Raw genomic sequence first — 24,260 nt, 5'->3', positions numbered from 1 at the left:
TTGTGTTTGGCATTCATGTGAATCAAGGAAGTTGAGTAATTGTCAAAAAATGCATGAAGAAGAATTTTGTGTGGTGATTAAACATTACTTTATGAAAGGCAAAATGCCTCAGGAGACTAAATAGAAGCTTGATAAACATTACGGTGACTCTGCACCTTCGATTAGAACAGTTTATCAAAGATTTCAAAATTTTTGGAGTGGCTATATGGGCACAAGTGATGCTGAACATTCTGGATGCCCCGTGCAGGTTAAGACTCCAGAAATCATTGATAAAATCCATGATATGGCAATGGATGACAGAAGAATTAAGGTGCGTGAGATTGTTAGTGCTGTGGAATCAACGGGTACATAATATTTTGCATAAACATTTGGACACGAGAAAGCTATCCGCAAGATGGGTTCCATGATTGCTCACACTTGACCAAAAACAGAATCGTGTGAAGTGTTGCAAGGATGGTTTGCAGCTGTTCAGGAAGAATCTGCAGGACTTTAAGGGTCGTTTCGTCACTGTGGATGAAACATGGATACATCACTATACTCCTGAGACCAAACAACAATCTAAACTATGGGTTACCAAGGGAGAATCTGCATCAAAAAAGGTGAAGACCATTGTTTTGGCCGGTAAGGTTATGGCGACTGTCTTTTGGGATTTGCAAGGGATAATCCTCATCGACTATCTAGAAAAGGCTAAAACTATTACAGGTGCATATTATTCATCGTTATTGGACCATTTGAAAGCTGAGCTGCAAGAAAAATGCCTCCGATTGGACTGCAAAAAAGTTTCCATCACGACAATGCACCATCACACACCTCAGCAGTTGTGGTCCCAAAATTAATGGAAATAGGGTTCCAACTCATTTCACATTCCCCCTATTCTGCAGACTTGGCTCCCTTGGACTACTATTTGTTCCCCAATTTGAAGAAATGGCTGCTGGGGCAAAGGTTTTATTCCAATGAGGTGGTGATTGCAGCAACTAATAGCTATTTTGCAGACTTGGACGGTTCCCATTATTTGGAAGGGATCAACAAATTAGAACAGCTTTGGATGAAGTTCATAAGTCACACAGGAGACTATGCCGAAAAATGAAAAAGGTTTACCCCAAACACGTAAGTAGTTTTTATTTTTGCACTCACTTTTCAAATGCACCTTGTATTTTAAAAATTTCATTATTATTTCTTCGTTAGTAACTTCTGCTTCCTCCATATATTTCCATAGTTCAAACCCTAAGGACAATTTAATGCACTTCCCATTTTCCTTTAAAATAGGCAAAATTGTGAAGTGTTTTCTAAATCTACCACACAGGAAATGCAAATTCTGATAATATGTCACAACACAACTGGACATATGACTACATATTTAAAGTCATTGAGATTACAGTAGGAGCTACTACTATATGTTCATTGTAATAGTTAACAGGTAACCAACTTACATGGAAGACAGTTTGTGTGTCAATTTTGAAATCAGTTCAGGAACTCCTTCTTCTGTCTTGCATGACATTAGGACAACATTGGAATACTGCTGTTCAACTGCTCTAAGGGGTTCAAGATCACCGAGCATGTCTATTTTGTTCAAAGTCACAATGCAGTTTGGAGAAACCATATTTTTAGAGTCACAAACATCTGCTGCAAGGCCAAGTGAAGCAAAGTGGTAGCATATTGTAGACCTGTCGAAAAACAAAATACATATCATAAAAGAGGTGTGTGTGTGTGTGTGTGTGTGTGTGTGTGTGTGTGCGCGCGCGCGCTCGCGTGCATGCGCATGAGCAGGTGCGTTGGTGTGTGCATAAGTGCACACACACAAGTACACATTCACACCTAATGATGAAACTGATCACTGCTACATTCCCATTCTCTATGAAAAATACAATACACTGCATTACTGAAAAACATGATCCAATAAAAACCTCACATGTGATATTTTTAAATCTATATGGTGCAGGAAATGGCAATTGAATCTCAATGTAGACAAGTGTAATGTGCTGCGAATACATAGAAAGAAAGATCCCTTATCATTTAGCTACAATATAGCAGGTCAGCAACTGCAAGCAGTTAATTCCATAAATTGTCTGGGAGTACGCATTAGGAGTGATTTAAAATGTAATGATCATATAATGTTTATCATCGGTAAAGCAGGTGCCAGACTGAGATTCATTGGAAGAATCCTAAGGAAATGCAATCCGAAAACAAAGGAAGTAGGTTACAGTATGCTTGTTCGCCCGCTGCTTGAATACTGCTCAGCATTGTGGGATCTGTACCAGATAGGGTTGATAGAAGAGATAGAGAAGATCCAACGGAGAGCAGCGCGCTTCGTTACAGGTTCCTTTAGTAATCGCAAAAGCATTACGGAGATGATAGATAAACTCCAGTGGAAGAGTCTGCAAGAAGGATGCTCAGTAGCTCGGTCCAGGCTTTTGTTGAAGTTTCAAGAACATACCTTCACCGAGGAGTCAAGCAGTATATTGCTCCCTCCTACGTATATCTCACGAAGAAACCATGAGGATAAAATCAGAGAGATTAGAGCCCACACGGAGGCATACCGACAATCTTTCTTCTGGAACAGAAGGGAGAACCGATAGATGTACTCAAAGTACACTCCACCACACACTCAGGTGGCTTGCGGAGTATGGATGTAGATGTAGATAATTTACAACTTACATGACATGTATGTCAAATTCACACTTGTATCAATACAAAATGTGTATATAAAGGGTGTTTGCACACAAGTGATGTAATTTCAACATTGTCAGGCATATCCTGTGTTTACAATATAATGAAAGGATAGTTGCTACTCATCATATAGCAGAGATGTTAAGTCACAGAAAGCCCTTAGAAAGTTAACTTTTGGCCCGCAATGTCTCTGTTAAATATAGACAAAATACACACACACACACACACACACACACACACACACACACACACACATGCAAATTAAACTCACACACACATGAACAGTTGGCTGAAAGCTAACTTCCTGACAGTCTTTTTGTTGTGCTTTACTGTGAATTAGCATTTCCACTATATGGTGAGTAGCGACTACCCTTTTCATTATATTGTTACATTCCATCCTGGATTTTCCATTGTTTGATATCTTGTGTTTACTTGTATCACTGGTTACATTTGCAGTCATTATTATTATTACTATTATTATTACACGTAGCAAACACAACCCTGAAACAGTTTCTGCAAGCAGGAATACCATCACTTTAGACAAAACTCTGCTAATATCTAATACAGCAAAGCTGCATGTTCTGGTCTTAAAAGCCAATCAGGACTCAGCAACTACCATGTCAGCCCCTGCCAGTGGTATCACTGAATGTAGTCTCCAGGGGTATGGGGTTGGCACACCACTCTCCCAGCCATTGTCAGCTTTCTTGACCTTGGTGCTGGTACTTTCCCTCAGGTAGCTTCTCAGTTGGTATCATGAGGCTGAGTAAGTCAATCCCATTCCTGTCCTCCCACCAACGACAGAACCCTTACAGTACCAGGACTTGAACCCAGGTCCTCCACATAGGAGCTACATATGTGACACACAGGGCTATGGAGGTGGACAACAAAAACCAATAATGGACAACAAACAGCAGATAAGTAATAGAAAAATTGTACTCAGATTTGAATTCAATTAAGTTCTAATCTCCAGGTATGAAATTCGCACCGTACTGACACTGATGACAACAACAACGAACTGGGGCATTCGATGATAAGTATAATTGATATACCATTTTTGACAGACACCTGCGGTTCTACTTGTTTTTTTTTCTATTTTCTTTGTTATGTTGTGTGTGTAAAGAGTGAAATTTCATGACAGCAATAGAACCCAAATCACGACCACTGATAGAGGGAATTGAATATTTTTCAGACAAAGGAGAAGTAGACACAACAATCCAATATGAAAAGGAAGTGAGAGAACCTACAAAAGTGGTAACTAATTTGGGCATACAAAATGTGCTTGCTAGAATGAGCCAGTTAATCATTGAAAATATAAAGTGGACTGTCACAACCCTTGAACAGACCCTAAACCAGTTTACAACCTAAAGTGAACAAACAGCTGAAGTTAACACAAGAAGCAGAATCTGGAAAAGCAGAAACTGGCATTGAGACCAATTCAGAAAATTTGGAAATGGTGAATACTAGTATTGAAGAAGAAGACAAATATGAAAACTTTGAAGTTGAATAATTATCAGTAGACAGTACTGAAAATAAAGTTTAGATTGAGAATGTCATACTGAAATAAAAAAATGTAGGCAAAAATATGACTGAGCTGGAATTTATAATGGAAGCTGAAACTAAAATAGTGTAGATAATGTTGAAAACTTAGGAAGAAGCAGAAAGTAGTTAGTTCATGTAATTATTACATAAAAGTTGATGATGTTATGAATGAACCAAATCTACATCCATACCTACATGAATAGTCTGCAATTCATGCTGACGTTCCTGGCAGTGGGTTCATAGAATAATGTAGAACAGGACATAAACTGTTTTCTTGTTTTGAAAGATGAGTTTTGTCTGAGGAAAGAGGAAATGTGGTGTCCCAGTTGTCAGCAACAGTTGAGTTTCACCACTGAGTGCACAAAAATGTTCAAAACCTATTGTACCTAAAGAATCCGTTTTGGCAAAGACTATCAGAATTATATAAACATCTACACCTTCACTGATGGGAGATGTACCAAAATGAATTCAGTAAAGAGTTTAAAATTATTTCATGAGACATTAGTGGTATGTAGTATAAGATGTCACTTTCTTTGGAATGTTTGATTCTAATGAAAGCATTCTCAATTTTGATCTGGCAATTATGTACGAAGTGCCTCAGGTCCCAAAAATGAGTAATTTTTATTATATAAATTTTACAGAGAGAACACCTTTTCCGTCTGTTGCCTTTCAACTAATGTGACAACAAATAAACTGGTTCAAACCAGAATAGGCCGCATCATTGTCAGAAAAGTCACCATACCAAACAAATAATTTCATATATCAGCTGACTTACTGTCAGAGCTATGACTCAAAAACATCTTCCTCTGCTGTTCCCAGCAATCACTTAGTGCAGACACTAAATGGCTTAGTTCCTTTACTTTTAAATTTTCGCCGGCCGTGGTGGTCTAGCGATTCTCGGCGCGCAGTCCGGAACCGCGCGACTGCTACGGTTGCAGGTTCGAATCCTGCCTCGGGCATGGATGTGTGTGATGTCCTTAGGTTAGTTAGGTTTAAGTAGTTCTAAGTTCTAGGGGACTGATGACCACAGTAGTTAAGTCCCATAGTGCTCAGAGCCATTTGAACCATTTTTTTTAAATTTTCCTGTCTCCTTCGCAACGCGCCTATGGCCACTGGAATTGTCTTCTGTCATTCCCCTGGCAATGCTCACAATGTAATCCACCAAGATCAAATAAACTAGTGCAGTTTCTCTTCCTAAAGTTGAGTACCATATTTAATCACAAGCGCATACCACTTTCCAATTCTGATTACACGTATGAGGGAGTGTACAAACTGGCTTGAGGAGCAGGATACTGAATTCAACCTGTTGTTGACTTTGGTGTGCCACATACAAATTACTAAGCTGCGAGCAGATCCACAAAACCATTGGGCAGGGCCATCCGAACCTGTGCTGAGATGCAACAGATGAGTGCTCAGCGCAATTAGTCCGGTCTGCCTACCCCAGTCTACGCAGAATCACAGCTGTCACTGTGGCCAAAAAGTTTTTTTTAAATGTATGTGGTTTAAAGTGATGCCTACCACCAGGTCCCATGAACAGCTAAGGATGGATGCAAGCAAGGCTTGGTCAACTCTGGGTGGAGAATGAAGATCTGCAAAGGTGCCTTAATGGATCATTAGTCAATACAACCCCACAAAGCAGCACTGTGCCCACAGCTAGCCTCACTTCCCCATTTCTGGGGTTCCCACAGCCATTATGTCCTGGACTGTAATTGATGTTGCAATGGGTGCTCTTGTTCCCAACTTCGCTGCTAAACCAGGCAGAAATGTCCACAATTTCATAAACAATTTAATGGATGTACAGAAAGTGTGTGCAATGTTGGTAGGAGTCACCAATCTTAAGGTGTGTGGAGAGGCATGCACTTATGTGAAATCCATGGAAGGGCTCAGAAACATCAAGGCATTTGATGTCTTTGCAAAACGGCTAGTGGACAGATATGGAGATAAGCATAGCATTAGCCACTATAGGTGCCAACTTTCAACCCTGTGTCAAATTTCTGGAGAGGATTTAGAGAAATTTTCTGTCAGAATAAGAGCTGCATCACTTCACACTTATGAGCTAGGCAAAAGTAATGTAAGGAACAAGGTACTACTCAGTGAAGTAGAAGCTCACTTTGTGGATGTATTTGTTTGTGGGACTGATCCACAGGTAGGTGCTGAGATGAAGTATGCTTCACTGAGCACACTAAAGGAGGCCACACGACTCGCATTTCTACACTATGAGTCTCAGCAGTTTGTCCAGTCTTCCATCAGGGTAAACCCAACAGAAATACATTCATTGCTGAAGTGTACTGAACTCATTGCAAATGCCACAGTCACAAAGCTTCTGCATGTCTGGCCAGTATGTGCCTATTGTAGAAAGATCAGGCACAAGAGAGAAAACTGTCAGTCTTACAGGATCATTTGGCAAAAAAATAGGATACCAAAGTGCTCTATGGAATGCAAATAAGGGAAATGTGTATGGGAGTGGTTCTGCCACTACCCCTCACTCACCTTTCATAAAGTGTATTCAGTTAGAGAGGTAGGACTCACTCAGGTGTCAAATGTAGCTTTTCAAGGTAAAATCAATGGTAGGCAACCTACCTTTATCATGAATACAGGTGTACAAGTAAGTACTTTGCTCACTGGATCTATTTGCGGTTGAAAATTAAAATTGCCGAGTTGTAGACTGAGATGGATTGGGAAAAAAAGTAATTTACCAAATATGTTCACAATATGTGGAATTGGAAATAAACTGAAGTAAGTACCAGTTCATATTCAATGTGGTTTGGAAACATGGTCACGATTTTGATGCCATTATAGGCTATGATATGCTGTCCAATTTCCAATGCATAGTTAACTTCTGAACACAAGACGTCCAAATTGGGGGAAATGCCCACCATTTTGGTCGTTTGGATAGAGGCATAGCTACTAACCTTGAGAAGAAGCTGTTAGTAATCATGTGCCAAATATGGAGGGGTGGGGGGCAAAGAGAGGTGGCATTGGTGGGGGGCGGGGGGGGGGGGGGGGGGGGGAGAGGGAGGGATACTCAGAAAATTTTAAAAATTAGAAGCCTGATTTAGGTCTTTAAACAATATACATTTGCTGACACTAAATAAAGAGGATTTTCCAGGAATAAAAACAATTGTAAATGAAACAATCAGGTTATGTGGAAAAGGCTAAAAATTAGTTTAGTAAATATAAAGGATGCTTGAGAAACATTTCTGTAATTTTCAAACACAGTGAAACCAAAACACATATACCTCACAAATTATTAATAAATGTAAAACATGGATAAAAAATCCACTTACTTATTAAACGAGAAGCCTGTCTTCAGTGTTCTGTACAAAAATATTCACAGTCCATCCTCATCTACTGCCTTATCACATCTTCCTATACTTGTATAATACAGAATATGGATTGTCACTGAAGACTGCAGATAATTTTCTCTTCAAAAATAATCTTGTTGCACTCTGTGCAGCCTGAATCTGATCCTTGGTGAAATTATTTGGCTAACATGCTTTTCCTGAAGACAAATGGTTCATTTTACTGATCGTCAAAGCACTCAAGGCTGTTGTCTTTATACTAGATCTTAATTCATTATTGTTTTTTCTAACAGTACTTAAAACTCTCACACAGACAGCGTTATTATGGGGAACAGTAATGTGAGTATAAGTTCGCTCAGTGATGGAAACTTTTTAATGCCTTATGCATCACATATAATGGAGACATGACACCAATCAATATCAGCTTTCTTTTCTTCTACTGTTCAAAAGTCATCAAACTGGTATCTTGAAAATTTCATTCGTAACGCGCGCGCGCACGCGCACATGTGTGTGTGTGTGTGTGTGTGTGTGTGTGTGTGTGTGTGTGTGTGTGTTTTTCACTCAGGAGATCAGGAAATAGTGCACTCAACTTCACAACTAATCAAGATTTACTTTTTCTAGATCCAGTATCTATAACTTCCATGTTTCTTAAGACGTCATTACCTAGAGAATTTTTTCTTTGATTCTGACAAAAAAACTTCCAATAGCTTCATAAAATTTTATAACAACAGATTTTTCAATTGAGTGTGTACAACAATGACAATGTCTTCATTCCCTTTGTGATGTTTTTAAAAAAAAATCTGTTCCAGCAGACAAGCAGAAATAGGTATTGCAAGATGTCTGATAAATATCACAGTCAAATCTGTAAATAAGATATTTAGGATAATATGAAATTTAGGAATTACTGGCTCTTCTTTCTGAAGGAATAGATTTTCTTTGGTAAAAAACAAGAGAGTATTATGCACGAAAAGAATATATAATTTAGTAACTGGATCATTTACAATAGGGTGTACTTTACTAAATTTTGACAAAGTTTAAAAGTAGGTCGTTTTTTTGAACTGTTTTGGAGAAAGTGATAAATGACCATTACAAATTCTACAGCATCAAAATATTTGAGGCTTTTCACACCTGTTTGTGCAGCTAAACAAAGCAAGTGGTAGAAACAGGTTTGTATTCATACATCCGGCTGAATTCTTTTTTCCAAAAATGCAGCAATTCATGTTATATGACCCACCACTGTATTTGCGTTACTACATGCAAATGAAATGCAACTTTTCAAAGGAGTTCCTTTTCTTAGCAGCTCATCACTCAAGAGACTAAAAAGTCCTCCACCAATATTTAAATTTGATTCCAGCAAGGATAGTACTGTGGTACACATCTTTCCCTGTTTAACATCACAGTAAGTAATGACAACTGGATACAGTTTAACATCTTTAATATATGTGCTACCATTGGTTGCACATGAAAAGGGTTTTACTTTTAAATGTTCTACCACTTCATCTGTGTTCCAGATGACAAAGAATTTATAACTCCAGTTGTTTTAGTTCTAACACAACTGTATTTTTTAGCAGTCTGATGATCAGGATTTATTAAACAGCTTTGAAGCATGATCTGCACAAGATATTTTTAGGTCGGATCCAACAATAAATGAACTAAACATCATTTCAGCATTGGTGATGGAGTCCTCCACATCAGGTTTTATTCCAAATGATGCCAATGATGTGTTTGAAGACTTAAGGTTTGTTGGGTCTACATGACTTTACACAAAACACCATGATGACAATCATCATGACCAGGATGCTTTATAGAAATATCTCATGAACACACCGTACAAAACATGTTTGTCTGATTAATTAGATTTTACCACACTTGGCTATTCTATACTATTTCTGTTCCCTAAATTTCTGTCCAGTTCTACATTTTACTGTTGCACTGTCATCCATAATATTAACACACTGACGTTTCACAATATTACTCTTGTGGTGTCACCGCCAGACACCACACTTGCTAGGTGGTAGCCTTTAAATCGGCTGCGGTCCGTTAGTATACGTCGGACCCGCGTGTCGCCACTATCAGTGATTGCAGACCGAGCGCCGCCACACGGCAGGTCTAGAGAGACTTCCTAGCACTCGCCCCAGTGGTACAACTGACTTTGCTAGTGATGGTTCACTGACAAAATATGCTCTCATTTGCCGAGACGATAGTTAGCATAGCTTTCAGCTACGTCATTTGCTACGACCTAGCAAGGCGCCATTACCAGTTACTATTGATACTGTAAAACATGTACCATCAAGAGCGACGTTCACCATTTATGGATTAAAGTTAAGTATTCCACCAGCTACATCAGTTTCTTCTACAGTCTAATTTCCTTGTCCTGTTCCAGACCTCACGCCAGCCTGCGTGAGCTAAAACGCGTGCCTTTCGGCTTCCTCTGATACCGGTGTTGGCTCTCCTGCCAACCCACAACAACTATCTTACTTCACTGCAGCACTTAGGCCTACTTTTACAGAACTTACTTTTTTATTGCGATCCTTTCTCACTTTCATTTTTTCTCTTTACGGAAAGCTAACAGATGCCAAAGGAACAACAAAACAGTATAATCCTTGCATTTTGACAAAACAACCAAACAAATCCTTAGCAGCTAATACTATAAACACAGAGATTTTGGATTCTAAAATGACAAATATATCCACTGAACACTGACAGTGTCATGTAATTACCAAAAATTTCATTGGTCTATAATAATGTAATCCCAGCAAAATTTTTTAAAAATGGAAGGAGTTGGGTGTTACTATAATGGTCTCAGCATGGTGTGAATTATTAAGTCTGCATAAACAGGTGAACTGTGCATCTTGCGATGTCACCTGGTACGAAAAACTGCAACAGCTTACAGACAGATGCCTCGAATCTTGTGATGTTACTTGATTCAAAAGCAGTTTTATTTCTATTATTTATGTTGGCATATGCAGAATGAAAAACTTTTGTTGTTACTCAGCATAAAGTATCTCGGCTAAAATTTACAACTGGCCGCCCGAGTGCAGATGCTGGCAATGTCTATGAATGTATGATAAAGAGCGAATGTGTTATGACTTTTGACAGCAAAAGCTGATCACTTATTTCACCCATGCTCCTCCATAGCCCCATGATTTAGTTTTAAAAAAATCATATGAAACATTGATTCACAATTCAGCTGTTCTGCCATATCAGACTTCCCTGACAGCCCCTTTTAAAATTTTATCTTTATCTCAATAAGCTGTGGTGAAGAAATCGTTTATAGACAGGTTTACTACATGATCAATGAGGTAATCACTACAATTTATAAAATATTTTAGTAGCATATGATTAGCAAAATGTAAACAGTACCTTTTCCAATTTTTTATAATATCAAGTTGCAAAATGTCTATCAGCATAATTTTTCAGTAATGCCTGCAACTCCTCAACTAAGGTGATAAATCTGTAACAGTTATGGACAACCGAAATTTTTGCCAGTATTTTCACCTTTCATTCAAAATTAAGACCTTTTCCCGATTTTTAGAATAGTTACATTGCATGCAGCCTGGTGCGAGTTGCAGTAGGGTAGGTTGCTGCTCGGCTTTCCTACTGGTGATTATCCTGTGATGAGTGCACAGGTAGGTGCACATAAAAGGACGAAAAGGTTATGGACAAGCAGTAATAGTTGGCAGCCGTGTAGAGGTATAGGAAGATTTGTAAGAGGAGATATTTTCTTAGTGGATCCATTAACAACAAATGAATTTTAGAGGCTAAACAGATGCTTGTGAACTGCAGTTGGTCTCTAGTGAGGACAACAGAAGATTTTTGCCAGTGAGCATAAATAATTCTGGAAACAGAGATGTTACAATTCTCTGGTATACCATATTTCCCAAATTCCATGAAGTAAATACTGATGAGATAACAACATATCAAGAAAATGAACAGCGTGAATGAACAGTTTACTTAAAATCTATCTCAGTTACATCACCTATAAAAGCAGCTATCCAAATCTGCAAGTTGGTTTGAAGAAAAGACTGGCAACTTCCTTAATGTACAATGAGATTACGACAAATAATGCTGGACCTATAGTCCAGAAACTTTATCACTTACTGAATCACTTGCAGCATGTAGCAGAGAAAAATATTCCAGATCTGATAGAAGTAGGGCTAATTCAGCCTTCTTTCAACTCCTGGGCTTCACCGTACTAGTTGTACAAAAAAGCCAAAGGCATATCACATTTGTGTGGATAGTCAATAAGATAATAAAACCAGATACTTATCTCCTTCCAAGGATGATGACACTTTGAATAATCTTGGCAAATGTATATTCTTCACCACTTTAGGTGAATGTTCCACCTACTATCAAATTTGGGAAAGACAGCTTTTGTTGTGCCCTCCGAGCATTAAAAATACCTAAGAATGGCTTTGGCCTCTGAAATGCTCCTCCTACATTTCAACATTTTGCTCATTTATTTTACAAAGTTTAAGGCCAACCACGCGTCTAGTATACTTGGATAACACAATTGTCTTTTCAAGTATGATGAGGGAACATGCAGAATGAGTGAGAAATGTGGTAACTCATGTTAGTGATTCCAATCTAAATTTAAAATTAGAAAAGTGCAGTTCCACACAACCACGCGTGCACTATCTAGTCCACACAATTTTGGCAGATGGTGTACAATCAGGTCCATTGTTAACAGCTGCAGTGAACAATTTTCCAGTGCTGAGGAACATTAAAGAATTGCAATTATTTCCCAGATTAGAAGATTACTATTGTCATTTTGTGAACAACTGTGTAGCAACCATGAAACTGCTCACACAATTACTAAATAAAGGAACTCCTTTTGTCTGGATTGTGAATTGTGAGAGTGACATGCTAAAACTGAAAGAACTTTTTACTAGTTCATCTGTCTTGGATTATCAAAATTTTGCGGTACCTTTTTTATCTTGTCGTGTGACGTTAGCAATGTAGCTATCAGCTGCATTTTGAGTCAAATACAAGATGGTGAAGGAAAATCAATTAGTTACTCATCATATCAGCTGTTTCAAGTCAAGCAAAACTACAGCACTACAGAAAGAAATTTCTGGAATTTATTTTTGGCACCTATTACTTTCGGTTTTACCTATAAGGATGGCAGTTCAGAGTAATCTCAGATCACATGGCTTTACAGTTGTTTTTGAGTTTAAAAGATCACAGAATGCAGATGCCTTGAGTAGGAGAATTAACAGCCTGCAAGTGGATGATGTGCTTATCAAGGAATTAAAAGGGGGACAAGAATCTGATGCTAAGTGTAAGAAATCAGTTACCTTGGCAGATTTTGTTACAAGAGATGAAGTTTTATATAGGATAATGCCTCTTGGGGAATGAACAGTAGTGACAAAGGCTATCTGTAAGTGCATAGTGCAACAATGTTATGATAGCATACAGACGTATCATAATGGAAAAAGTGCTATGCAAATGTGCATCACAGGCCATTATTGCTGTTCACAATGAAAGGAAGCTGTTGAAGAATATGTTCAAAATTGTCTTCTGTGTGCTAAGAGAGTGCAAGGACAAAGACCAAATCTACCTCTTCAGACTTTGCTATGCAAATGTGCATCACAGGCCATTGTTGGTGATCACAATGAAAGAAAGATGTTGAAGAATATGTTCAAAATTGTATTCTGTGCGCTAATAGAGTGCAAGAACAAAGACCAAATCTACCTCTTCAGACTTTGCCTATGGAAGTAGCACATTTTCAAATCTTATCATTCAGTATAGTCACACTGTTCTCCATAACGGCCCAAAATAACAGATACGTTTTATCTGTCATTGACTATCTCTCTTGCTATCTTATTATGATACCTACAGGAGAAATGAGTGCTGAGACAGTTACAAAAGCACTCGTCGCTCATTTGGTACAACCATTTGGAAGTACAGAGGTTACTACAACAGACCAGAGGGCAAACTTTATGTCCAGTCTTATGGTACAGGTATGTTGACTACTTAAACTAGAGAAGTGGAGAACTACATCACTTCACCCTAAGAGTAACGACAGGTTTGAACTCGTTCATAAAACAGTTGTTAGAATGTTGTTTTATTATGTGAATAGCTCACTCTATAAATGGGAGAGTCTATTGCCATTTGTAATTTCATCATACAACACAGGGATACATGAAACAACAGGACTGAGTCCCTTTGAGGTTGTTTACGGCTGCAAAATTCACTCCCTGTTTGAGACAGAGAAGCTGCCACCTGGAATAAATTCCAGCAAAGTGAACAACTGGCTACAAGATTAAAGTTTATTTGGAAGAGAGTTCAGTAGAACAATGCAGCTGCAACAGAAAGACAACAGCTCCGTAGTCAAACGAGTGCCAGGATGCCTTTATACCAAGCAGGAGATTTTGTAATGTTATGACAAACTGCTGTGAAACTGTGCACAACTAAAACAATTTGTGCACCCCTGGTATGGACCATTTGAGATATTGTGTTTCATGTCAGAGATCAGAAGATTGTACTTCATTTTCATCACTTAACTAAGTATAAATGGACTGCTATACCATTTCCTGCAGTGAATCCATCAAAGCTCAGAAAGAACCATTCAGGGCAATAGCCACTGTGCACTAAATCTGTTACACAGCAACTGAGCAGTTCATCTCACTATAATTTATGTTCCATGCCTCTTTCCAATTTACAGTCTAGGGATTTAGAACAAATTATATTGTGTTTTCGGGGCTCTCGGGTGTCCAGCCAGATGTGACTGGTGAAGTCCCACAATATTTCGGTGAATAACCTTTCCGCCATCATCAGGTGGTTCTGATGGAATGATCTGTCTGCTCATTGTCAGTGTTATTTATGTCTGTCAGTTCGGTTTCGATACCCTGCACTGACGGTCCAATTGCGGCCGCCGAACTTCCAGTTGCGGCTGCCAACATTCTGTTTGTGAGTGCCGACGCTTTGATTGCGGCTGCCGACAATCCATTTGCGGGTGCCGACCCAGATCCGCGCTCACGCCTGGCATCGCGTCAGGTGGTGGAAGATGCAGAATTCCGTGGAGTGTCCTCTGCGGCCATCATAGAAGGGTCTTGTGTCCGCTTGTGGCATGACTCCTGATGGAGTTAAGTAATGGGTAATGGTTGCCATGCCTTGCTTAATTGAAAACCTGTGTCTTGGTTTATGAGATTGTCCGTTACGCAAATTTCAATGGTCTCCATGAAGATTCTGTACCAGTAGAAACTGGTAGGGGCCAGAATCTTGGTCTCTTCATATTTCGCATTATGTCCAGTTTCCAAGCAGTGTTCTGCCAGTGCCGATTTGGTGGGCTGGCCTAGGCGCATGTGGCATTGGTGTTCTTTGCAGTGGTCTTCGACTGTTCGGATTGTTTGACCGATGTAGAATTTGTCGCAACCACAATTACATTAGCATTTTACATGACAGTCTATTGTTTAGCCATGTTGATGATTCTGTTGTGTTTTTGCCTCAATCAAGCCCGGATAGTTAGAATATTTGCCATTCTTGTAAAGTTGACTATGCATTACCGCTATTGTTTAGCCATGTTGATGATTCTGTTGTGTTTTTGCCTCAATCAAGCCCGGATAGTTAGAATATTTGCCATTCTTGTAAAGTTGACTATGCATTACCGCTTTTTTAACAGTTTGCTTGATATCACTACTGGCTGTACAGAACTTCTCCCCCACTGGATTGTTGCTATGGACAAAAGCCTGTCTGTTACAGACATTTGATCTTCATCAAACAGTGCCAGCCACACGGCTGACACCTTTCGTACACAGTGTGCCAGTCTGTGTTCTAATGTGGTTTTACCATGGTTCCACATTACTAGAAGCCTGTGTCCTACTAATGTGACATTACTTTTACATTTGTATTTTACATAATCCTAATCATCCCAAAATTAACAGGGTATGTTTTGCTCTCTTACTTATTCCTCTATATCTTATTATCTGCCTCTACACTGAATGTTTTTGTCATATAATTGCATTATTTCACTATCTTGAGACATTCTCAGTACATAGTTTTCACAGCTGTCTGATATGATGAAGTTATGTTCAAAGGTTATGGAATTAGAAAACGTGTGTTACAAAAGCACAAATGACAAGCCATTATCGCAGAGAAGGCTGGCACATTGTTGTGACAGAATCTCTCCATTGAACCACCACTGTACAATTTTAGTACTGCTCTGCATGCTTGGTCTCCAAGTAGGCACTGGCAGTGTGGCTCATTTTCTTCTTGGAGCGTACTGAAGAGAGTTTGTTTCACACATAACTGACAGTCGAATTAATGCAACCTGCATTATATAGCATTGGGCTCACCTAGTTATACACCTTCCCATTCTGATATCACTCATGTGTTCCAATCAGAATTTCACTCCTCACATAAACCAAGTAACAAACTTCTATACAAAGCATACCATTGCTATATCCTAGGACCTGAACTTTGACTTTCTACACAGATGAAATAAACTCTAAATACCACTCCTGAACCATTCCCATTACTCATTCCAGAATTTAACTTCTCTCTCAGTACACATCTTGCCTTATCAGTTCCTCCAGATACTAACAACATCAAATAGTTCTAGTCCTTGGGTCAGCTGATGGCACAGGAGTGGCACAGGAGCATGAACAAATTTCACTAGATGGAGCTGCTGCCCATATTATGGCATTCTACCATATTTTACTTAATAAACTGCTCCTGCAATGACTGCCACACTGCTTACTATTACAATACTGAGCATGACTATATACTGATGTTTCACTCACAGTTTATGTAGTAGAACACATACAGCCACTCCAGCTGACCACATGCCTTCGCCAAGTTCCAGTGAAAAAGTTAATGACAACTTTTATTTTTCTACTGTCACATCTTGTACTCTCACTTAGGATTGTTTTCTTTAGTTAAAACTATTATAAACTGCTTACTTTTGTGACTTTCAAAAGATAGTCTTTTATTGTTGTGCTTATTTGTTCATTTGATGTTGCCTTATTGTTGTGAGTTATTTTTACAATCTTTCTATTCAGTTTAACTGAACTTCATTACCTTGTTCGGTGATCACATAAATTAGCTTGTTTGTTGTAAATGATATATTATTTGTTAATAAGACACATCACTGCAATCAGAAGCATCATTTTTTGCAGGTTTCATTTTATTTAATTTCATATGTCATATTGGTTGAACCTTAGAAAGAATTAATTAAGTAGTTGACTTGGAGCTTTCTGCACATTATTATATATTCAGTTTTGCAACTTTTCTTCAGTCAATTAAATAGTTACAATATTACTTAGAGTACATAATTAGTGGTGCTAACAAAATCGAAATAAATTCTACTAACAATGCTTCCATCCTCCCTGATTACAGTTAAAACAAATTGTTGAGTTTCAAAATTAAAACCAACTGCAATCTGATAAAAAAAGGCCTTTGAACATCACATGCTACCCACTGTATTAAAAATCACTGAGTTCATTACCTCTTGCAATAATGCTAGAAATAATTTACTTTCTTTACTGATTTAAAAAATCCAGCCTGTGAACATGTATTGATTACCTTTACATTATATCCGAATCCTTGAGGTACAAATGTTTCAGTTGCTCGTAATCCTCAAAGCTGTTTCTGAAAACAGCTTTGGCTACCTTTGTAGCAGCCCTGTGTCAGCTGTAGCCATCAAATGGTGACATAACAATTATACTCATACTCATATTACAATATTTGAATTATTAAATATGATTAAAATGTAGCATTGTTAAATGAAAATCAAATATTGTTACAGGAAAAAAGTTTAAATGAAGAGAACAAGAACGGACTGCTACACAAAGGAAACTTTACAGAAGCTCTCCTGCGAAAGCTTCTGTAAAGTTTGGAAGGTAGGAGATGAAGTACTGGCAGAAGTAAAGCTGTGAGGATGGGGCGTGAGTCATGCACGGGTAGCTGAGTTGGTAGAGCACTTGCCCATGAAAGGCAAAGGTCCCGAGTTCGAGTCTCGGTCCGTCACACAGTTTTAATCTGCCAGGAAATTTCAGGAAATGCATTGTAAACAATGCAACTAATTTTGTAAAAACATTTTTAAATTCTTCTTCTAATGTGACAGCAATTCTTACGGGTGAAGAAGACTTTAGCCAAAGAAGCAAAAAACTACATTCCTCAGTCTTAATCAAGAACTGCAAGCCTTTTTTGAACATCACTAAAATTCATCACTTGGTGCTCTGTAATACTAAAGTTGTAGGGCACACCACTTCATCAGCTGCATAGGAAAAATTAATAGAACAGAATAATCACTAGACTTACAAGCAGATAACTGCGTGGTGGTAAAATGTAACAATTTGTATTTTCCAGGTAATGTTACTAAATTTGAAAATGGTGAGTTTAAGGTTGATGTTGTGATGATAGATGGGAAGCTTTGGAAGTGGCCTGAAATTAAAGATGGGATATACAGGGTGATTCAAAAAGAATACCACAACTTTAGGCATTTAAAACTCTGCAATGACAAAAGGCAGAGCTAAGCACTATCTGTCGGCGAATTACTTTTAAAAACAATTTCATTTGTTTTCAGTTACTCTTTGAGCATGCATGCAATTACTGTAGTATTATGAGTCTATGAACTGTTTACTTTACCTAAAGTTAATGAGTGAAAGTATTTGTCTTTTTTCTTGAAAAGATTAGTGAATTGTCTCAGGAAGACACATGGAGGTTACTCACTCTTAAATTACATTGTCAACCCACAAAAACATAAGTCTACTAGTGAAAAGAGGAGCTCCACTTGTAGAGTAAAGAATTACTATTCTGTCACCTTGGATCATAGGGGTGATGATCTTGCTGTATGGTCTCCTCCTCCCCCACTCCTCATATCAACCAACCAACCAGAGGTACCATAGTGAGAAGGAGATGTCTTGTCATGAAAACGGATAGATATGGAATAGTATATATTTGGCTGATTCTGGAGCGTAATCTTGAAATCTATGACCAAAAAAAAAAAAAAAAGAAGAGTTTTTATGCATTATTCAACATTGTTAATGTGAATTGAGAACATGGAGGATTATGAAGTACTGATTATGTATTAAGAGGAAATTAATGGGTATTCTGTGGTACTATGGAAGTTTACAGTATGATGAAGTACTGATGTTCTAATGATGATGCTGGTATTTTGAGTGAATATGATAATGAACATGAAGAAGTAATGAAAGATATAACGAAGTTAAGAACTGCATTATGAAAGACACAGCTGTAACGGTATGTTTTATTAGAGAAGATCGATTTCAGTCAAGGATCAAACCACATCAGGTCCAAAAACCATCTCAACTATGTGTTTGTTAAATTAGAATAAGATTTATCACATGTTATTCCAATAACAAAAATGCATAGCCGAGTTGGTTTTCGGACCGGATGATAATCCCATCCTAAACTGACATTGACCATCTCTAATGAAATACACAGTTACAACTGAGTATTGCGTAATGCAATTCTTATTATTTATTGAAACTGTGTGGCACCACCTCCATAAAATATATAAGTAAGTATACAGTTTATGGTAAGGTTATTTATCTGTAAGGTTTGTGGAATATTAGTAATAATGGAAGTAGGTAAAAGTTGTGAGGTAATTGTACAGAGCACAGCTCATGAACAGAATGTAATGTAGTAGCAGTAATACCATATGTGAGTTTATACTGGAAATTTAATCTAAAGTATAATAAGTGTGAAACACTGTGCAAATGAGAAACACTTGTGAAATGAAAAAAAAAAAAAAAAAAAAAAAAAAAAAAAAAAAAAAAAAAAAAAAAAAAACCATTTCCATGGTTACTGAAATTGCATTTGCCAGTGCTAAGTACTAATGCGATGGTGAAGTGATTTGCTATGGAGTACTCTTCAGTACCATATTTAACATGGTACTATTCACATTGCCTTTTGCGTGCCTGCCTTCTTACATTATCAATAATTTTTGCATTTGAATTCAGAATATGATTTGGGTATGGTGTGTGTGTTTTGTACTTTCGATATATTGGTTACCAGACAGGACTTACAGGATAAAAAATACATATATTTTCAGAGAACATTTTGTATTTGGAAATAATAATTTCATAAAACATTTTACTGTTTATTCAAAATTAAACATTGGATTGTTACATTAGGCAGATGTCCAAATTTTGCTTACATTTCATGCATGCAAAAATCTTGGGGGTTATTGGAATCAAACTGGTCAAAATGCTAAATTTATTATCCTAGCCATACTCAGACACTGAGATGGAAGCACTTACATTGGCCATACAGAGTTGTTCGATTTCGTGTCCATACCACAGGTGATGTAGACTTCATGTTACTTGGCAAGACCCTCTCATGGTGTATGCTATGAGGAAAGTGTGCAAATTTTCTTCGTCCATTTTCATTGACATTTCCCAAGCTTTCTGATTACTGGCTTTATTTTTGCGCTCAGTTACCCACTTGTTCTTAATTTTTCTCTCGTTTTACTACTGTGGCTTTGTATGTATGCTGTTTATGATTCTTGGCTTTTATGTTTCAATTTATTCTCAGCTGTCCTACTGGATTTGTGTATTGTTTTTGCCATCGTCCACTCTGTCCTTACAGCCAATCATTCTTTCTCAGAAACTGACTCATGGCACTCTCTCACCTGGGTAGTGCATTAATAAAGTGGCAACAAGACTGACTCTGGCATGTGATTAATCTGGTTGGCTGGTTGATTGGAGTGGGGTGGGGTGGGGCGGGGGGACCAAACAGTGAGGTCATTCATCCCATGATCCAAGGTGGCAGAAACTAAGTGAGGAGGAACAACAACAGCACAGTCCAGTCAATGGGAAAAGAAATGGGCAAACAAAGAGGCAGAAGGGATGTCAAGGTGGCAGGAAGGGCAAAGAATGGGAGGTGGGGGCAGAGGTGTAGAGGTCAAGAGGCGGTGAGGGGGTAGAGGTGGTGAGTGGGGACAGTAGGAGGTGCCCCAGGGGCGATAAGTAGATGGGTCGCCAGGACTGCTGCTGACCCATACCAATCCCCACAAAATACCATTATTGTGACAACATGGGGATGCACCAGGGGAAGAAGATGCCAGAAAAGGGGAAACAAAGCAGCACGAAAGATCAGACATAATATAAGGAAAAGGAGGGGGGGGGGGGGGGAGAGGGACCTCGCTAGCATGGAGGCAAGGCTGAAGATCTACCAAACCAATGCCAAAGGTAACTAAGAGATTCAAACTGTGGAAGGAAATTCAGGTACTTAAATCTGTGACAATAAACCACTTTTGCAAAGAAAACTGACAGACATAACTGTGCAAGGGTTGCCCACTAACACCCAGAACAAAGAGAGTGGGACAGTGAATTTCATGCGAAGAGCCAAAAGGCAGGGGCAGTCCAGCAAAATATAGACCACCCCAAGGGGGGGGGGGGGGGCGCAGCTACAAGCAGGATGGGGGTGACAGCTCATTATAGAGTAAAAAACCAGTGGTCAACATGGTATGGCTAATAAGAAGGGTGGGGAGATGGCATGACAGCTTATCAGACTCTCCCAATGGGGGAGATGGCATGGCAGCTTATCAGACTCTCCCAAGTGTTGGCCCACAACGAAGCAGAAAGGAATTTGATGTGAAGCTGCAAATCTGCCCCCAGAGGAGCCACTGAGAATAAGGGGGTACATGGCTCACCCCCCCCCCCCCCCTCCCCAGCCAGACAACCAGACATTTAGGATACTTATGGGGCTGGGAATCCAAAGGAAATCAACCAAACAAGCTGCATCGTCACGATCGGTGAAAAGATCGTGGCTGGCAGAGACCAAGGGGTGGCAGAAACAACACCAGGCGATTCCGTACACAACAAAACTTGGCTGAGGGAGGACCTTTTACTAAAGCAGAGGGCTTGGTAAATGACCATCAGTTCCATGGTAAACACCCCACATGTGGCAGGCAAGATATGGTATCCTGTGCCAAAAAAAGACATGAAGGCGTATCCCATATGATCGGCAGATTACAAGTCATTGGTGCAAAAAGCAATAGCATCCTGGTGAATGGAACAAACAATGGAAACTTTGGAAGAGATCCATCCAAATATGGGGCCAAGGAACTAACTGGTGGTGGTCGTTGGGGGGGGGGGGGGGGGGATGTTTGGGAGAGAATGTGGGGAACAGGACATAGAGGGAAGATGGAAACCGTGGTGGACAGAAGCGAGGTGGAGCACACCTCGAGAAAACTGTGACAAGATGGCAGCACTGAGAAAAGGCCTGGTGAACTATGGTTTTCAACTGAAGCACATGATTGACTTGAGACTGGACAGTCCCAAAAGCTGCACTGGTAAGAAGGCTAAAGGTCCCAGATTTGACCTGAAACAGAGCCGAAGAGCTGCCATCTTTTCAAATAACTTGCAGGGGACACTGGTCAGACTGATATGACAGTAACTACTCAGAGATGGGTGATTCTTACCACACTTCAGGACAGGAATCATAATACTGTCCCATCCACTGAGAGGGGCAAATACTTTGGAGCCAAATAAAGTGTAACACCCATAGGAGATAACTGCCATTGTTGTGTATTGAGGTGTTGAAGCAATTGGATATGGATGGAATAAGGGCCAGGGGCTGAATTGTGGGAAGAGGAGAGGGCCAGAAGTAGTTCCCATTCAGAAGAAAGGTCATTGTAGGATTCCGCTGATGCTGTTAGAATTTGGATTGCAAGGTGTTGCACAAGAACTGATGGATCCACACAAAGGCCACCTGTGGGGGCAAAGCCTATCATGGAAGATGGCTGTTGGCAACTTTGGAGGGTGTGAAGTGTAGCCCACCCCCCGTGATGAAAGGACAGAAGGACCTAGGGAGGAGACAAAGCATTTTCAACATACCTTCTTGCTCTGTTTGATTAACTAATGGGCTTTGGTGCCAAGACATTTACAGGTAATAAGATTGGCAGGGAACGGATGTTACTTAAAGCATTGCAAGATTCAGTGATGATTGTGGATGGCCATGGCAATGGCTGTGCTCCACCACAGGACCTGCTGGCAGCAAAAGAGGACTGTCGAGCAGGGGACAGCAATGCATGCTGGCCGGAGGGCCCTAGTCTCAATCAGTCTCAGTCACTAACTCACATTCCAGTTGGCATCTGTCAGTTCACATCACTGGCTATGGGAATTTATAGCAACCAGAGTGGTGTTTATAGCGGGACTTGTGCTTCACCAGCACTGAGGCTAACAAGGACTAATACTGAAGAGCTTGTACCAGGATACATGAACGCTGTTGAAGTTAAGTTAGCAGTTATCTGTTTAAGTAAATAAAGAACCCTGTTAATACATGTATGCAGCTGTGTTGTAGAAAGAGGATACCAGTCACCAAACAACATCCCCTCCCTTGATTCCCATGGCACAAGACTCTACAGTGTCGACAAATACACTACAACTATCACAGAGGTCATTGTGCAGCAAGCTGAGTAATGAAGTCAGGAAGGGAGGGAAGTGAACGAAAGATCAGTGGTAGAGAAAGTGCCACAAAATGGGTAGGGGACCCATAATCAAGAAGGCACAGATCATGTCCTGCAAGAAACTAGTATATAAAGTGACTCTAACTAGATGAAAAAGCACTGCATTACAAGGGGTGATGAGAACTAAAATCCCTGATAAGGAGGTAGGGAGGGGGGAATTGACGAATGTGGGCAGTTAGGATAGTGGTAGTAACAGACCTGTCAGGAGGGAGAGATAGCAAACTGTGACTGCAGAGTCCAAGTGGACCCAGATGGCAACCAGTTCCAATATGGTATGAAGGGCAATCCACGTGGTAATAATGCCCACACGAACCAATGTGCAAACCCCACTACAAGCTCTAAAAGGGCTGACCCAGTTCTGACAGAAAGCACACAATCCACAAAGAATCAGTGAGTGGGCATCAAAAAAATCAGATTCCTGAAGAATGGCACAAGCTGTGGAGCAAAAGGAAATAAGGGGTTACAGGTCTGGAAGGGGACATTAATATCTGTAACAATTCCACTGAATAGGCACACTGGGGATCCAAATGGGAGGTGAACAAGCTGAAGATGTTATGGCAGTCACCAACAAAGTCACGCTGACAGTCATAAACATGAGGTTAGACTCAGGTTGTGAAGGGGGAGTCAGTCCCTCCAGGAGCACTGGAGATGCTTTTTCCTGGAACTTAATTTTCTTCTTCTTCTCCTCTTTCATAGGTCAAGAAGGGCAGGGACCAAAGAGAGAGCACGCTGCCACAAGATCTGGAACAGGTGGATAGAGAGAGAGAGAGAGAGAGAGAGAGAGAGAGAGAGAGAGAGAGAGAGAGGCAACTTGTGGAAACAGGCCTCCAGTCTGGGAGACAGCAGGGGGAGGGGCCCCTGGAAGCCCCATTTATGGCAGGTGCCTCAGAAGGGGGTACTTCTACGACCAGGTAGTGGGAGCAGCACCCAGAGGGGACTATGTGGAAATCACTGAGAACAGGGAGCGGAGAGGGGGGTGGAACTGGGGTAAGGAGGAGGGAGGAGTGGGAAAGGACTTAACAAAGTTAGAGGTCACAGACACAGTGTGAAGATGGTCATATTTCTGATGAGCCTCCATGTAGGATAAAAGTTCAAGGGACTTTTACTCCCTCATTTTCTTCCCCTTTTATAAACTAAGCAAGTTGGTGAGCATGGAAAGTGATGGCTGTAACAATTAGTGCACCCGGGTGGCAGAACCAGAGCTCCATCCATAGAGTGAGGGTCCACATTCATTGCATAGAGGGTCCACTGTACAGAGGGAAGACTTGTACCTGAAATGCATACACTGAAAACATCTCATGGGTCGGGGGACG

At 39.8% G+C, this 24,260-nt stretch overlaps 1 protein-coding gene across 2 annotated transcripts in view; it reads right to left on the bottom strand.

Moving 5' to 3' along the window:
• LOC126095240 (tRNA modification GTPase GTPBP3, mitochondrial) overlaps positions 1 to 24,260 on the bottom strand; it is a 153,268-nt gene that overhangs the window by 11,222 nt on the left and 117,786 nt on the right. For both annotated transcript variants that reach the window (XM_049909991.1, XM_049909992.1), the window contains exon 7: positions 1,431 to 1,664. In XM_049909991.1, coding sequence (XP_049765948.1) covers positions 1,431 to 1,664 — 234 coding nt within the window. The remainder of the gene's footprint in view (positions 1 to 1,430; positions 1,665 to 24,260) is intronic.

This window comes from Schistocerca cancellata, chromosome 8 (assembly GCF_023864275.1).
Source record: "Schistocerca cancellata isolate TAMUIC-IGC-003103 chromosome 8, iqSchCanc2.1, whole genome shotgun sequence".
Taxonomy (NCBI): domain Eukaryota; kingdom Metazoa; phylum Arthropoda; class Insecta; order Orthoptera; family Acrididae; genus Schistocerca; species Schistocerca cancellata.
This window is presented reverse-complemented; position numbering and strand designations above follow the sequence as displayed.